The 15,830-nt window shown below is 40.2% G+C and overlaps 2 protein-coding genes across 2 annotated transcripts in view; one reads left to right on the top strand and one right to left on the bottom strand.

The window, feature by feature from the left end:
* Positions 1-15,830, top strand: part of FANCD2 (FA complementation group D2) — a 105,337-nt gene that overhangs the window by 19,121 nt on the left and 70,386 nt on the right. The window lies entirely within an intron of this gene.
* On the bottom strand, positions 95-15,321 carry EMC3 (ER membrane protein complex subunit 3). Its single transcript, XM_008151979.3, has 8 exons — positions 15,008-15,321; positions 9,570-9,627; positions 9,138-9,231; positions 6,985-7,089; positions 6,215-6,296; positions 4,641-4,720; positions 3,538-3,620; positions 95-1,291 (listed from the first exon to the last, which is right to left on the bottom strand). Exons 1-8 carry the CDS (start codon positions 15,160-15,162, stop codon positions 1,163-1,165), a joined length of 786 nt encoding a protein of 261 aa, XP_008150201.1. The 5' UTR covers positions 15,163-15,321; the 3' UTR covers positions 95-1,162.

Raw genomic sequence — 15,830 nt, 5'->3', positions numbered from 1 at the left:
ACCTAGACTCTTCAGCACTTTTCCACAACAGACACTCCTACCTATTGTCAAAGGCTGTTAATGACCCACAGAGGCAACATTTTTACAGGCAAAGAAGAGAAAACAGGATGGTTTAATTTGTAGAGTCAAGAGTTGTTTGTTCTTGATTACAGCGTTCAACATGCAAATTACAATCACCTCTTGGTACAGAAATGGCACCCTGCCACTTCCCTGGGAGTTAATCCAGACAGAATTCTTCCTGGGCAACCCTTAACTATGTGTCTGCCAGCAATCGCCCTCTCTCACTTCTTACAGTGATACGTAAACTCTCTTATGCTGAATAACTGGGAAATGCTGTCTTTCATTCAACTGAGCAGCCATATACGGTATAGCACCATTGATTTGTCAATGGATTTGATATATTCTGAACTCCAGATCAAGACCTCACATTATTTAACCTGTCTTTAATGATCCCAAAGGCACTTAAGAATCCGGCAGTGTCTCACGGTCACTGATTTTCACTGGACAGTGTTATGAAATAGCGAAGGTTTCCTAAGTCTGTCCTGGCCCTGGGTATTCACTCTGAAGAAGATTTATCTGAATAAGGTTTTGACACATTTGCTTTTTATGTCATTCTGTAGGCTCAAAATGAACACAGGGAGCTTCACTTTTTGCTCATCCATAGTTCTTAAATTTTCTGTAATGAAAATGTATTATTTGTGTAAAGGAAGTTATAAAAATACAAACAAAAAATTAAAGGTAAAATGCTGGGTGTTTGGATCCCAAGAAAACAGGCGTCTACTGTGGTTAGAAGTCAGGCTGACTACACATAATAATTAGGTATAATTGAAAACTCCTTTTCCAAAGGCTGTATTTTTGCTAAGTTTTATATATTATCACTAGCTTGAGTTTTCCCCTTCTCTGACTTTCATTACTAGAGTCACCAGATGGAAAATTTAAAACATTTTAAAAATAGCTGTTTCTGGGTAAGTCACCCAGCACACACTCCTTGTATTCCTCTAGTTTCAAACATAAAGGGGAACCGGCTCAGACAAGAATGATCCTTGCTGCACATCCGCCAGCTCATGCATCCTCCTTTTTATTCCGAGAGGCTCCTGCTCAAACGAAAGTTACAAGGTTAAGCGCTACTCCGAGTTCCTGACAGCTAATTCCTGCTTGGTCTTCAAAAAATAGAGGTCTGTAATTCCTTTTTGAACATGCCTTCGAAGTGGAGGTCTTTGGCCATGAGTTCCTCTTCGACATCATCTAGGGCCCACTGGTGATCTGTCAGCTCCAAGGCTTCCCACTCTGTCTGCAAAGAAAGAGGACACAGGGCAGGGAGAGGGGGCAGAGGGCTGTTACGAAGAGCAGTGCTGACCTTTGTGAGCACCTGCTCGGGGCCAGGGGCCGGGTGAGGCTGTTTACATGTGTAAGCTCTCAGGTGCTGCCATCCACCCCAATCCCCAATTTACAGACAAGCAGACAAAAACTAAGAAAGGTAAAATATTTGTTTAAGGTCACCGGAGCTAGTAACTAATTACATTTCTCAAATAGTCTATTAATGCTGAATACTTTGCCTTTAATTAGTGGGCTTTAAAAATATGCTTTATGAAGTTTAACACGCAATGCAAATGTTAGTTCATGGGTGTGTTCTTTTAAACAACTGTAATTCATATGGCATAAAATTCACCCATTTAATATATGCAATTTAGTGGTTTTTAACATATTTACAAAGACGTGCAACCATCACCACTACCTAATTCCAGAATACTTTCATCAGGTTTCAGAAAAAGAAACTTCCTATCAAACAGCAGACACTCTTTATCGCTTTCCCCCAACTCCTGCAAATACTCTACTTTCTGTATCTTTGGATTCATCTAGTCTGCACATCATACATGCCCTTTTGTTACTGGTTTCTTTCACTTAGCATGCTTCAAGGTCCCTCCCTGTTTGTACCATGATTCAGTACCCATCCCTTTTGATGGCTGAATAATATTCCATTGTATACATTCCACTGTCTAGACATTGTGCATATATACCAAAATGCTCCATTTTGTTTTTCTGTTCATCAGATGATGGACTTTTGGATTGTTTATACTTTTTGACTATTATAAATAGTACTTTGAATATTCTTGTATAAGTTTTTGTGTGGACATAGGTTTTTAATTTTCTTGGGTATTTACCTAAGCATGGAATTGCTAGGTCATATGGTAACTATTTTTAACTTTTTGAAGAAAGGCTAAAAACTGCTTTCCGAAGTGGCTTCATCATTACCACCATACATGAGAGTTCCAAGTTCTCCACATCCTTGTCAACACTTATTATTGTCCATCTTTTTTATAACTGAGTGGGTGTGAAATGGTATCTCATTGTGGTTTTGATTTGATCTCCCTGATGGCTAATGATGTTGAGCATCTTTTCATGAGCTTATTGGGCTGTCTTTTTATTGTTGAGTTCTAAGAGTAGTGTGGTGTGGTCTGCACACGGATAACGATCTTGTGTTCCAAGGGGTGGGGGACTTTGTAGCCAGCAAACAGCACCTGTGGATCCTTCAACAGCTGTGACTTAATAATGTTTCCTAGTGTATGGTCTTCTTTGTTGATGGTGAACAAACAGGCATTGGGTACCTTGGTGTCCTTGTTAATGATAATCATCTCACCTTCAAACAAGAACGAATCAAGGCAGGAGGAGCATTCATCCTAGTGCCACAGCCACCTCCAAAGTCTCCAAGTCTTATGTTTATTTTGTTAAATTTATTCCGTAGATTTTTATAGTGATATTATTATAAATGGAACTGTTTTCTTAATCTCAGTGTCAGATTCTTTATCATTAGTGTGTAGAAATACAATTGATTTTTTTAATATTGGCCTTATATCCTAAGACCTTGCTGAACTTGTTTATTAGCTCTAACCAACAAAGATAGCTTTACTTCTTCCTTTCTAATCTGACTGTCTTATTTCTTTTTCTCGACTAACATTCCTGGTTAGAACCTGCAGTACAATGTTGAATAGTGGCAAGAGTGGACATTCTTGTCTTGTCCCTGATCTTAGAGGATAAGCTTTCAATATGAGTATGGGTATTTCATAGATACCTTTCACCAAGATGAGCAAGTTCCCTTCTATTCCTAGTTCTTATAATGAAAAATTAGTGAAATTCTGCTGTACAAAAATTATACTAGATTTTATAAATTATAAAATCATTTCATGAAAAGGCTCTATGTACTGAATTTTTTAAATGAAATTTTCATCTGATGTCTACAGGGTCCAAAATTTAAAAAATATTCCAAATGTTTACCTAGTGCCTCTGATTGGACTGTTTTTACAGCTTCGTTTAGTGTAGATTGAATTTGGTGAGCATTTAAAAACTAGAAAAAGTACCAAGAATCTCAAATTTACTTAGATGATTCCCTAAGGAGAAAGAGACATGTAAAGTAAAATACATTTTTGCTAAATTTAAATAATGGAATAATGGACACTACACTCACTTTAGAGAACCCATCTTTAAAGTAACTCTGAATGCCTTTTGGAGCTTCAGTGAAGCTGGAAGAAGTGAGTGTACCTTGAAAGCTTTGTTGGTGTCTGCGGGCATGGCCATGGCTGCTCCAGTCATCTGCTCCTGCATCATCCGTGATTGGTCAGCGGCTGCAGAGTAAGATGCACCTATATGAGCCCCAGGGCTCAGCAGCACCCAGTGTGCTCGGGAGGAACGGTCCTTACACAAAACTTACAGATGCTCGGTAGTGGGTTAGAGAGCCATATGACACATTCACTGACTGGCCCTACCTTACACTGGCTATATGACTCCAGAAAAGTCACTTTACCTCTCTTGAAGAATGGGGATGATAATAGCAGGAGAAGAAAGGTAACGAAAGAAAGCACTAAACTTTACTTCAAATTTAAACAATAACAACAGCCACCAGTTATTGAACAACTACTATACGCCAAATACTTCACTAGGTACTTTACAGATTCTACCTCATCTACTCCTAACAACAAACCCTGAAGTTAATTATTAAGGTCCCTATTTTACATCAGAGGATTAGAGAGGTTAAGTAACCTGCCTGAGTTCCCAGCCATAAAGTGAGACAGTCAGAACAAGTACTGGCAAGAAATCTCGTCAATGCACTAACTCAGTGGTCGGCAAACTCATTAGTCAACAGAGCCAAATATCAACAGTACAATGATTGAAATTTCTTTTGAGAGCCAAATTTTTTAAACTTTAACTTCTTCTAATGCCACTTCTTCAAAATAGACTCGCCCAGGCCGTGGTATTTTGTGGAAGAGCCCACTCAAAGGGCCAAAGAGCCGCATGTGGCTGCGAGCCGCAGTTTGCCGACCACTGCACCAACGAATCAAACCAGGCCTTCTTTCAACTTCCATTTTGCAGGCTTACATTGCTGGTGTGGATCCCTCATTTGAGGGTATCAGACTGTGAGGGACTACATCTTGTCCCTATTATTGCCAGGAGATCTCAGATCTTTAGTTTGACCCTGGAATTTTTAAGACTTTTTAAAATACCTCAGAAACTTAGTAAATTTAAAGAATGAGGGGTTGTATTTGACTATGCTAACAAATAGCATAGCCTACATGATTTTTTTTGCCTCTGGCATGGATGATTCATCTATCAGAGTATTTGCTTATTAAACCTGATGTGCTCCTTACCATTATCTTGGCCCAAAATCAGAGAGTAAATGCTCCGAAGCCCAAAGACATTGAGGAAATACCAGGATGCAGAACTCACCCTAAAGCAAAAGTGAAGCAATGTAGGTAGTTAGGTCAGAATTCATGTAATTCACACTTTGCTAACACCCAAAGTTGTCCAGAGTAAGAAATCACCGGGGGTAAGCTATATTCATTCAAAGCACAACCAAAGAAGAAATACAAGTTGTGAAGGCAATCTTACAAATAGTTATCGCTTACTGCAGGTAAAGTGCCACTTAGAGCTTTGAATGAATTCTGTAATAAATTCTGCCTTCAGTAGCAGGAACTGAACTCACAACTGGTGTGCCTCCTTTTAATTAGGGACTGTAAGCTTTGCTTAATTTTCCTTTCTACATAATGGGTTCTCAAACCATTCATTATTTTTAATTATAAAAACAACACACTTGCTATAAATAATGAATGCAAACAATGCAGAAGTACATACAATAAGAAGTTCTGACTCCCAAGTTGTAGATCTACATCTAACTGTAAGCTAGTTGTATACCCACGTTCCAGTCTCCTTTGTCCACACAAGCATGTCAGCCACAGATGCTGAGAAAAGATTTTAAAAGTTTTTCTTGCACATAAAGTTTTTGCTTGGCCCAAATGAGTCTGGAAGGTCGAGGTTTAGTAGAGTCATGCTACTTAAAATAACTATAGCTTTTCTCCTCTAGTGGAATTGTGCACAGCCAAGACTCTAGCACTCAGTTTGGCCTGCCCCTCCCATTCAACCACTGGTTTGCTAACTTCAGGGAAGTTACCACTGGAAGTTACCCATTCTTCACCTCTTGTCTGGCTTCCTTTTTTTTGTTGTTAATCCTCACCTGAGTGTATTTTTCCATTGATTTTTAAGGAGAGTGGAAGAGAGAGGGAAAGACAGAGAGAAACATCGATGTGAGAGAAACACATCGATTGGTTGCCTCTTGCACATGCCCCGACCAGGGCCCAGGCGGGGAGAAGCCTGCAACTGAATCGAACCCGGGACCCTTTGGTCTGCAGGCCAATGCTGTATCTACTGAGCCAAACCGGCTACGGCTGGCTTCCTTTTTAATGCCAGACTCTGGGAAGCCACAGACAAAACATCTGGAGAGACCATATGAAAAAGCACTACTGGGTTCTACATGTGGTACCAGTGTTCTAAGAACTTTTCAAATTTTGGGTTTTATTACTCTGCTATAAAAAACAGTGGTAAATAAGACATGAGTGCTGGATTTGGACAGACAGTGTGGTCAAATCTCTTTCATAGGGTTGCTATGAGGATAAAAATAAGATAATATGTAGAAAGCACCTAGTACAGTGCCTGGTACCAATGAAAAGGTTTAATGTTATTATCAATAGTAATCTATTTTGGAAAAAATAATACAAAGATCCACTCCCATATGCTCCAGGGCATTGCTAAAAGGTTTGTCTAGCTATATCCTTTAAAACTTTTTGGGAGTACATACATCTACTCTTGCACTCCTAAGACCCAAGTACCTAGAGAAAAGAGGCTAAAACATTCTCTCCTTTTGTAAGACTCAAAAGAAAGTTCTTACCAGGATGCATCTAATGTGAGTAGTTCGATTCCTTGCTGTAGCATCGGCTTAAAACGGAGGGTCAGTGGAAATGGGACCTTGGCTGCAAAGAAAGAAAAGTTCATAATCAGTCCTAGCTTCTTTATTTTTAGAATAGTAAAACTGTGAATGCATATATTCTTTCCCTGAAGAGGTGGGAACTCTGGACCATACAGAGTTAGGCAAACTTGTCACTTTCTGAAGAAATACATCAAACGTCACTCTTCCTTGAATACTAGCTTCTCTATTGCTTAAGAAACAGGGACTCAAACTGAGCTGTGACCTAAAATCTCAAAAGAAACATGCACTAATCTGTTAAACCTAAAGTGGAATATATATACACAGAGAAGTACATTACTAAGAAACCAAATTAATTCAAATCAAATCAAAACAACTTATAAACAAGTAGACAAACGACTCACCCCAACACCTAGAAAATGAAGTAAAAATATAAATGAGCTTCCCTTTATCCTACTCAACTAGAACACTAAATCAGTTTCAGATACAAACTAGCAAGCCACTCGTTTGAATCCCTATTAGTAAAAAAGCATCAACATTATGAACTTACAATCAGTTTGTAATAAGAGCCATAAAATCATAGCATATTAATTGTTTTGCTGTTCAAAGGATGTTGTTACCAGTTTCCACTACAGAACATAGGACTCGTGATGTTAGCACTTTGACTTCTCTGAACAGGGAGAGGGAAAGGAGCACAGAAGAAATAAACCCAAGTCTTGTCAGTGGTGACTTACTTGTGACAAAGCCTGAGAATGTCATGTTGATCCATCCGCCAATAAGAATCATAGGGAGAACGTTTGTTACGTTGCCTTTCATCATGTCCGTTAGCATAGTGGGATCTAAGACAGAAACACAGGAGACCACTACATCTTACCACTGCTGGCAGGGGCTTCCTCCTGATTTTCTGTAAATTTTATTTGATAATTAAAGTAATACAAGTTCATTGTAAAAAACTCAAATGACATACAAAAAGGATGTAGATGGTTCCCCTGGGCCCACTCTCTAACATTTTTAACTGTTGCATATCCTTCCATCCTTTTATTTACACACACACACACAGAGGAGTTTCTCTCATATACATATACAATAGAGGGATAAAATGCTTACTATTCTTTTTCTGTTTTGTTTTTTAGTTTCACCTGAGGATATGTTTATTGATTTTAGAGAGAGAGAGGGAGAGAGAGAAACATCGATGTGAGAAACATTGATTGGTTCCCTTCCATATGCACTCCAACCAGGGATAAACCTGCAACCTAAGTATGTGCTCTGACCAGGAATCAAACCCACAACATTTTGATGTACACAGTGACGCTCCAGCCAACTGAGCCACCAGGCCAGGGCACTATTGTGCTTCTTAATTTAATAAAATTAATATGTTGTGAATGCTATTTCCACATTGGTATAATAACTTTCTCATTATTTTTAATGTCTGCTTAGAAATCCACAATGTGGTCACAGTCATCACTACTGAGTGAACCTATAGATTGTTTCCTTTTTTTTTGCCAATAAACAATGCCGTCAACAACTACCTTGTACATAAGTCTGCATATTTTTGTTGATACTGTCAGATTGTCCTTCAACAATAGTGAGAGAACCTCACTTCCCATGACCTTGACAGTAGCAACTTTGGTCAAGCTTTCAATCTTTGCCAATTTAATGGGCTATAAAGGACATCTTGTTTTAATTTGCATTCCATAGATTTTAGTAGGTCAAGCATCTTTTTGTAAATTTATTGGTCTTTTGTTTATTGTAGGTTTTCTGAAAGATTTATAGTAACTTCTGTCTGGGTTTAAAATAGCTAGCTGGTAATCTCACCTAAAGAAATGGATACTAAAATGAGAGGACAGTCAATATGGGATAATAAATTTTGTTTCACTTTAAAGATGCTGTGTTTTTCACATGACAGGGATCAGTGAAAGTAAGAAATCTGTTAAGAGTAAAAATTGTAGGATGGCCAATAGCTGGTCTAGTAAGAGCTCTTCCTCATCCAAGCAGAAGCTGGGTGGCCATCTGTCAGCAAAAGGAGCCAGGCACTGGGTGGGAGCCCCAGCTTTTCTAACTGTGCTCAATGGAGCCCTGGGTTCTGAGTAACTGCAAAGGGAAGAGACCCAGAGACAATGGCTCTAGTCCCTTCAATCCCTTAGCTGAGATTTCTTTCTTTCTTTCTTTCTTTTTTAAAAATTTATTTTAGAGAGAGAGAGAGGAAGGGAAAAAGAGAAAAATATCAAAAATGTTTTTGTTCCGCTTATGCATTCATTGGTTGACTCTTGTATGTGCCCTGACCGGGGATCGAATCCACAAACTTAGTGTTATCAGGACGATACTCTAACCAACTGAGCTACCCAGCTAGGGCCTGAGAGCTCTCTCTCTCTCTCTCTCTGTCTCTCTCTCTCTCTCTTTGTTTTTTTGGTTAATCCTCACCCAAGGATATTTTTTCCACTGCTTTTCAGAGAGAGTGGAAGGGAGGGAGGGAGAGGGGGAGGGAAAGCTAAAGAGAAAACATTGATGTGAGAGAGACATACTGACTGGCTGCCTCTCCCACACACCTCAACCAGGAATGGGGAGCTAACTTCAACCCAGGTGTGTACCCTTGACTGGGAATCGAATCTGAGACCCCTTGGTGCACGGGCTGACGCTCTAACCACTGAGAAACACCAGCCAGGGCCCGAGAGCTCTTTTTTAAATCCACTTTATATTTTGGAGTTCCCAGAACATTTATTTGGAAAAGAGAACACTACTTCTGTAGATTGCTGTACTAGATGATATCTAAGGTCCCTTAGATTACTATCTTCAACAATTTAACATTGAAATCAAATGACACATTCTAACCACCCCCCCACTCATGTTAAAAATCTTCCTTAAAGATGAGAGAAAAGAATAAACATACCAGTCATAGGAGAAGGAGGCACCACCTTCCTTTTAGTTTTTTTGAAAAATCCATCCTCCGGGTTGTTGAAGTAATATTTTCGTGTCAGGAAAGACTAGTAGAAAAAAAGAGCTTTTTAAATCTTAAAACTGTGACATAGCAAATTGTCAAATTATTCCCCAGAGGTTTGGTCAGAAGGCCCTTGGAATATGCTGTTATACTAAGAGCTGACAGCCCACTTGGCAGCTGAGCTGACATTTTAGCTGAGTCACATTTAAAAACAATTTCCTAAGAAGGATGAGGTCACAATGACAGCAAACACCATCAGGCCACAGCTTAATTCCTGACTCGCCAGCCTTCAGTTTTCCCCAAAGAGTCCCCTTATAAAACATTCCGATATCTACTGCCTTCAACAGTGAATCGTGGGACTTTAAATAAAAGATAAATGAGTACCTGTTTGGGAATGTATTTTCCATTTTCCCTGAGGACTCTGCTTCGAAGTAGGACTTGACTGAAAAATACAACCAAGACAATGAGATTTTTATAAAAGCGAAACACTAGAAGAAAACAAGAGAATAAAGTAGAAGACCTATTTAAACACAAGAGAGGGCCTATTTGGCAACAGTCCGGTATGGAAACTTTTCAAACTACAAGTATCTTTAAAACCAATCTAACAACCTCCAAATCAGGTTTTCAAAAGAGCATTTTTCAGAAGTGACTTTGTTTCTGAAAAGATTTCTGAAGAAGGCACATTTGGAACACTCACCTTTCTCTTAATTTATGAGCTAAGAAGGCACTTTCTCTGAGTGAAAAGAGTAGCAGTTGGATGCTTCTCAGATGATTTGGAGGCAGGAGGAGGGAGAAAGGGTGAGGATTAAAGGAACTTTTTAAGTCCCAAAGAGAAATTAGTACAGGACTTGACAGGGTTGCTATCTGACAGACAACAAATAGAAATTTCACCCAGTACTCAGACTGTTAGTAAGATCTCAATTAACATTTATTAAAGTAACAAGTGAAATTATTTGGTGATATTTTAACATAATTAATCATTAAAGATAACAGCGCAATACAAGTGGGTGGTGCTAAGCTACAAATAGTAAACAATAGTGATCAAAATACTAATTTTTTCTTGGTTTTCAAAAGCTTTTTACAAAAATTTATTGATTTTAGAGAGAAGGGAGAAACACTGATTTGTTGTTTCACTTATTTATGCGTTTATTGGTTAATTCTTATATGTGCCCTGACCAAGGATCAAACCAGCAACCTTGGTGTATTGGGACAACACTCTAACCATCTGAGCTACCAGGCAAGGGCATTCAAAAGTTGTTTTAATTGGGGGGTCGGTGGGGGAGCCTACTTAGCTTAATGGAAATCTTTCTTGAAAAGTGGCGAAAAAAGATTGTAACAGAAGCGAACACAAGAAAACTGTGCTTGGTTTTCTCTCTACTCCTCAGTATAAACCACCTGCTCTAAGCAGTAGGTCAATACCCTTAGGATCTCCTTGTCATATTCTAGCTTTCTCCATATGCTGGGAATTCTCTAGTGCCCCTCTCCTTCACCTTCTTCAAGCTCCACATTTTCCTTTGGAACTCTTCCCAGTGCCTGGTGCCCTCAAGGAATTCTCTCTGGTCTTCCTCCTCCTGACCTCGTTGTACGTATGGTTGACTGCTCCATGCACAGGCTTACAGAGGTGACATGTAATATGTTCTGTTCCCTGGGAGCTAGTCTAAAGCTACTCAAAGTGTGGCCTGTGTACCAATGCTGATCTGTGATAAGGGTTTAGAAAAGTTTATAGTAATTTGACATTATTACAAGATCCAAATATATGATCAAAATATTTTATAAAAGCATCAGTCTGTGATAGATTGGAAATTAAAAAATTAAATCAAGATAAGCTTTAATTATCCTATATATTATAAGCACCACTTTCTTTTTTAAAAAATATATTTTATTGATTTTCTACAGAGAAGAAGAGAGAGGGAGAGAGAGTTAGAAACATCGATGAGAGAGAAACATCGATCAGCTGCCTCCTGCACATTCCCCACTGGGGATGTGCCTGCAACCAAGGTACATGCCCTTGACCGGAATCGAACCTGGGACCCTTCAGTCCGCAGGCTGACGCTCTATCCACTGAGCCAAACCGGCTCCAGCAGCACCCACTTTCTTAAACTGAGATCCACAGATGTATTCTCTGAGATTTGCAAATTCTACAAGAAATTTTTAATTTTCATTTCCATTAATATCTAAAAATAAGTCCTAGTACTGGTTATAGAGATAAAGCTTTTCTTCACAGTGCTAATTTGCAACTGAAAGACATTTTCTTAAAATAATAGTTTAGTTTTTAAATTTATTATTTCTCAAAGTGGAGTTCCATATTTTTAAAGATCGGGGTGTTTTTGTTTTGTTTTTCCTTTCAAAGAGTCGGTATATTCTTCAAGCTTGAGAACTACTTTTTACATACATTCTATCCTGAAATATGGTCTAAAAGATTTTATTTATGTACTTTTCAGGTTTGGCTTAATACATTTTAGAAAAAATTTTAGTAAGTTTTGAGGCAGTAACAGTTAATAATTTATGAAACCCAACATCCCATTTTGTGATCATTCAGGTTACTGGAAACTTATACTGTATTTAGAGCAGTGATGGGCAACCTTTTGAGCTTGGTGTGTCAAACTTCGCCAAAAAACCGAGCATAACTCGGTAGTGTGTCACTTTGAGGAAAAAACATTATTTTGCAAATGTTTCATCCTCAGGAGCAGCAAATGTTTCATCCTCGGCATGCAGCCGCCTCAGCGGCCGCGTGTCATCAGAAATGGCTACGCGTGTCAGTGCTGACACGCGTGTCATAGGTTCGCCATTACTGATTTAGAGGAATGTTTTGCAACTAAAAGACATCTTTTGCCTTGGACTTCGGCCAGTTCAGAATCATGTGGTCAGCATTCTACTCAAGTTCAAATGATGACCTGGTGGGGTATAGTCACACCATTGTCAGAGATGACATGACTTCACTTAAGTGAAGGAGCAATTATGACCAGAAATCTTGAATTTTCTTTAAAGCAGTGGTTCTTCATGTAGGTGGCACTGCCCTCTAGAGGGCCTAATGGAAACCTGTGGAATTTTTTAGAGTGTCAAAGTTAAGGGATGGAGAGAAAGCACACAACTAAGTATTCCTCAGTGCTGGGGACAGATGTGCAATCCAAAGAACTGTCCCATATCTCACACTACTTGTGCTATCGCATCAAACTGGTTTTAATTATCTGAGCTTCAAACCTAATTCCATTTTTTGCAATGGTTGGGAGGGATGATTTTTATACTGAATTTCCAGATAGGCAACCAGCATGTAAATATAGGAAAAACTGCACTGTGTTGTGTTCAGAACTTTATCAAGAGTAGTTCACCACTTAGGAAAATTACATCCAAACACTGCCTTCTGTTACATCTACCGGTAAGTAGCTAACACAATGTATCAGCCTACAATTGAATCTGCCCCAATTTATAGGGATTTTATAGCTAGGTGATTGCACCTGACTTCTCCATTACATCTTCTCTAGGACTGTTATGCACAAGTACTTACGAAACAGAATTTAAATTATCTTCCTTTTATTTCTCACAATTGTTCCCTTTATGTAAAGCAAGCCTGTCAAACTCGTGGCCGGTGGGCCGCATGCCTTCTTTATTTAAACTAGGCATGAGGTCCACCGCCCACGAGTTTGAAATGCTTGATGTAAAGCATTATGTTGCCTTTTTTTAAAAATATTCTTTTATAGAGTGCATCAACTGTGAATTTCACTTTGGGTTATAAAAGGGAGTTTTGGGTCTGATGTCATTCAGTACCATTACTCTGAAATCACATATTGAACCTGGAGCAAAAATTGTGCCAGACAATCTATGACAGCAGGAATTGTAGTCAAGAGAATTTAACTTGGGAGTGAGACTGTACTGGGTTCAAGTACAGGCACAATATTTTACTACTTGGTTATTTAGGGAAGGCTACTTAACTTTCCCAGGCTCCCTTTTCTTCAAATGTAAAAATGGTTCAGGATTATCTATCTCAGTGTTAATTTGAGGGTAAAATGAGAACTATTTATTGGTATCAATACATAAATAAATGCTGACTGTCTGAGCTCTCTCCACTTTACATCTGTGTGTGTGTGTGTGTGTGTGTGTGTGTGTTTAATCCTCTCCTGAGGATATTTTTTCCATTGATTTTTAGAGAGTGTGGAAGGAAGGAGGAGGAGGGAGGGAAGGAGGATGGGAGGGATGGATGGGAAAAGAGAGAGAGAGAGGGAGGGAGGGAGGGAGGAGAGAGAGAAACATCGATGTGAGAGACATTGATTGATTGCCTGCAACTGAGGTACCCAGGCCAGGGCTACTTTACATCTTTCTATAGCCTCTCTTCCTGTGGTGAACTGACTTCTTAAGGTTATCTACAGGAGGTTGGTTCTGTCAGTTCTGAAACTGATGCCAAAGAAAAGTGAGTGGCTTCTGTGGCATAGTGGAAAAAGCTTGAGACTTGGGAACCAGAAGACTTGGTGTTAAGTCCTGAATGTCACTGTGTGTGACCATGGAACCTCTTAACCCTTAGTTTCTATAAAATGGCTCAGTGGTTGAGCATCGACCTATGAACCAGGAGGTTATGGTTCGATTCCGGTTCAGGGCACATGCCCGGGTTGTGGGTTTGATCCCCAGTGTGGGATATGCAGGAGGCAGCTGATCGATTATTCTCTCTCATCATTGATGTTTCTATCTCTCTCTCCCTCTCTCTCTGAAATAAATAAATATTTTTAAAACAAATTTTTTAAAAAATGGGACAGCATCTACCACAGAGTTGTTTTGAATTTTAAATAAGTTAATGAATATAAGTGCTTAGCATAGACTAAGTGCTTAATAAATGTTGGTTTGTTATTATTATTCTCAGCATAACTGGAAAGCACAACTGAAAATGATAGCAGTCCTTTCCAAACTTCAGTATTCTCATTCCATGGTTATTTTTTTAAATCTTATTTACCTAGTACTTATACTATTAAAAACTTAGTATTTCTTATGTATCAACTTTTCTACTTATATAAGTTTTAAAAGAAAGCTTCAAATTACTAGCAAATGTAAAATCAGTATTACCTGCCACAAATAGGAAGTAACTGTTAAAATAAATACAATAAAAACAAAACAAAATTATTAAATTTTAGCTACTGTTGCCTGTGGAAAGTCCTGAACCTGAAGCTTGCTCTTTGTTAAAAAGGGAGATTAATAAGTGCTAAGGAAGTGTTAAAGACATAATAACATTTATCTAAGATAAACTCTGAAAATAGTTGGAACGATTGACTGAAAATGTTTATTTTAATATGGAGGGGCACACGTCTAGATACCACCTAAAATAATCTCAAATTACCTCCCTTTGCAAATATTGTAATGAAGCACACGAGGAAGATTTTGCCTTCACTCCAGTAGGGGAAATGATAATCACAATCCCTCACATCTGTATAGTAGTTTTGTGTTTGCCAAGCTCTTGGATAGTTGGTATCTCAGCTAACCACCACTGTAGTTTGGTAAAACGAGTATAAACACACCTACCTCATCTATAGTTCATAGATAAGGCTGGCGACTAGCCTAACAATATTAATAGCAACATCATTTTGAACCCTTAATTCGTCCCAGCTAAAGGCTTTATAGACATCATCTAAAATTTAATCCCCACCCCTGCTCTATGAGGCATATCCTGCTATCATCCCCATTTGACAGATGACGAAAGTGAAACACAGAGCTAACTCAGCCCAGGTCACCCCGCCCATGGGAGCGCGATGTTGAAATCCGGGTAAACTGACAGAACCCCCGCACTTTCTTGCTCAAGGTCACGGGGGGGAGTGAGATCGCCGGATCCGGAGGGCGCTGACCTGTCGGAGACTTGTTCCTGGGTGAGCTTTTTGTCGCTCTGCAGCAGGATGGACACGTAGTGGCGGATCATGCCCACGAAGAAGGTGATGATCACGATGGGCAGGACCACCCAGAGGCGGATGTTGGAGTCGAGCAGCAGCTCCGGCCCCGCCATCTTCACAAAGCGCCAGCTCCTGACCAGGGGTGGCTGGGTTTCTCTTCCCACGGGTGCCGGGCTCCCGCTCGAGTTCGCCTCCGAGCCTTCCCACGCCCTCAGCCTGGTTGGCGCGGGACCCTACTGCAGGTTCAGGCCCGGCGTACTGACCCTCGCCGGGGCCGCGCGGCCGCCCACTTCCGGCGCGGAAATTTGAAGTCACGACGCGCCGCGCCTCGGTGACGTCAAGGTAGCGTCGCGCCGGGCGGGAAAGTCTTAAAGAAGGGGCGGCGACGGCCTGTCGGTGGGTGTTTGGAGCGGCGGTCGTCGTTTCTCGAGGCTTCGCTCCCCTGCGGCCTGGCCTGTAGGCCCCGGCCAAGCTCGGCCTTTCCCTCCGGGGTTCCGCGCCCCTATCTCGGCTTCCTCACCCGCCCTATCGTGGGATGATAGACCCTCAGGTACCTCCCTGCGTCGTTAAAATGACAAAACGAGAAGGACTTTCATCCCCAACCCCTACTCCAATGGCCTAGGCCCGGTAGCCGGCCCCATCTTCCCATCTTTTAGGCTTCTCTGTAAACCAGAAGGTGGAATACAGTTAAGGGCGGGTCCTGAAGTCAGCGGGTCCTGACTTGGCTCTAGTTTTTCCGCCTGCAAAATGGCTGATGACCTCAATGGAACCTGGGGCCCTT

The sequence above is a fragment of the Eptesicus fuscus genome, chromosome 18 (genome assembly GCF_027574615.1).
Source record: "Eptesicus fuscus isolate TK198812 chromosome 18, DD_ASM_mEF_20220401, whole genome shotgun sequence".
In the NCBI taxonomy this organism is placed as follows: Eukaryota; Metazoa; Chordata; class Mammalia; order Chiroptera; family Vespertilionidae; genus Eptesicus; species Eptesicus fuscus.
This window is presented reverse-complemented; position numbering and strand designations above follow the sequence as displayed.